The 1,803-nt window shown below is 51.6% G+C and overlaps 1 protein-coding gene across 1 annotated transcript in view; it reads left to right on the plus strand.

Moving 5' to 3' along the window:
• LOC104496025 (acid-sensing ion channel 2) overlaps window positions 1–1,721 on the plus strand; it is a gene marked incomplete at both ends in the record, with an annotated part of 7,110 nt that extends 5,389 nt beyond the window's left edge. The window contains one exon of the mRNA XM_010139085.1: window positions 1,653–1,721. Within this exon, the coding sequence (XP_010137387.1) occupies window positions 1,653–1,721 (69 nt within the window). The remainder of the gene's footprint in view (window positions 1–1,652) is intronic.
• Window positions 1,722–1,803: the final 82 nt, after the last annotated feature.

The raw sequence follows: 1,803 nt of genomic DNA on the forward strand, positions 1-1,803 counted from the left end.
AAACACCAGTGGAAACAGGCAGTGCCCAGCAAATCCGGCCCAGCCCAGCCCAAGGTCCTTTGCCCTTGTCTCTGGGAAGGTGCCTCCTACTAATTCAGCTCATCTGCTCATTGCCTGGTGATTCCAGTGCAGTGGCTTTGGGCCCCCGGCACCCAAAAATGCCCCATCTCAGACCAGTGCTCCCATAGCCCCGTCTCAGCCCCGGCATCACGATGGGACCAGGCATTTTTAATGCCCCGGGATGCTGCAGTTGGATTGTTCATGGCTGTGGCCCAGCCAGGTGGGTGCACAGGGGTGTCGGGCAACCACGGTCTCTGCTCTGGGCTCGCTGGGGCATCTCAAAAAACCTCTTAATGTTATTAAAGTCAAGATGCTGGCTTCATGTTATAAGACAGTCACTCCCGTCGCAGTCCCTTCCGGGCAGCTGTTAGCACTTGGTGGCATTATTCTGCAATAAAATATATTGAAAATTACAAGCAGAAAGCTCATAATGGCTTCGGAGTGCAAACAAAACCTGCGCCTCGGTTTATATCCCAGGCTGAACGCACACAGTATTTCATTAAAATCGCCTCTTCCTGGCTTTCACAGGGTTCTTTCATAAGAAAGCAATAAGAAACCTCGCAAAGTTTGGATTTTTCTTCTCTATTTTACTCCTTTGTTTGACATTTGCTTATAAAACTTGGCAAATAATTTCCTCTTGCTGGTTTTTTTTCTTTTTTTTTCCTCTTTTGGAGCAAACCTGGCTTAAGAGAGCGTCCTGTCTCCTTGGAGGGACTCCTCGGGCACACCCGGGGATGCACCAGCAGGTTCACCCAGGGGTGCCCCCTGTGGGCACCTTCATGGTCAGCCATGACAGACATTTAACCCTCCCCAGCCAGGGAGAAAAGGAGTCAAATGCCTTAGACGACGCCTGATCTACGTGGTGGATCAAATCTGCTCGGGGTTCCACCAAGGTGGGGTTCAGTGCACCTAAAACTCACCGTGTTTTCCACCAAAGCATTTGGAATCTTTCTGAGACTGACAGCGAACAGACACAACTATTTCACAGCCGGGTGAAATTCTGACCCTAGAGTTGGGGTTTTTGCATCGTTCGCTCAGCACAATCCTCCTCTTGGCCCTGCCCTGGGGCAGAGTCGTGCTGCTGGGCTCACCGGCGTCCCCGGCCCCCACCACGCGTCTCCGCCTGCCAACCAGCATCCACTTCGCTTCCTTAGGAACTGACCCAATATTTCGCAGTTTCAGTTTTCTTCTTTTCTTTTCCCCCAGTGGAAGTTTTTCAGAAAAACACTTTTCAACCTTTCTGTGATTTCCCTTGAAAACGCGTCCTGCTGCAGCCGCGGCTGCCAGGGAAATAATGTGGCTGCGACAGGGACCGGTGCTCACGTCTGACATTTTCCAATAAACTGTCAAATGTATTTTTAAAATGGAGTTTGGGGTTTTTTTCCATGTGAAGCATTGAGTTTTGACACGGGGTGGTTTTCTCAGAAAGGTTGTCTCCTTCTCCACATCCTTTGGAGGGTGTCCTCCAAACCCAGCACGTCCCCTGGGCTGTGCCCCCAGCCCCGGGGGCCGAGGCCACTCTGTGCGCCCACAGGCAGGGCTGATGTCTTGCCTGTTCCTGCCCACCTTAACCCAACCTCCCTCTTTTGCAGCTGATCAAGGAGAAGTTATTAGACCTACTTGGAAAGGAGGAAGAGGAAGGCAGCCGTGACGAAAATGTGGTAAGGAGCCCCACGGGGGAGCAAGAGATTTCCCTGCGGGTCGCAAAGTCACACAGAATTGTTTTGGTTGGGAGAGACCTTT

Source organism: Buceros rhinoceros, unplaced genomic scaffold (genome assembly GCF_000710305.1).
Source record: "Buceros rhinoceros silvestris isolate BGI_N320 unplaced genomic scaffold, ASM71030v1 scaffold31056, whole genome shotgun sequence".
Classification (NCBI taxonomy): domain Eukaryota; kingdom Metazoa; phylum Chordata; class Aves; order Bucerotiformes; family Bucerotidae; genus Buceros; species Buceros rhinoceros.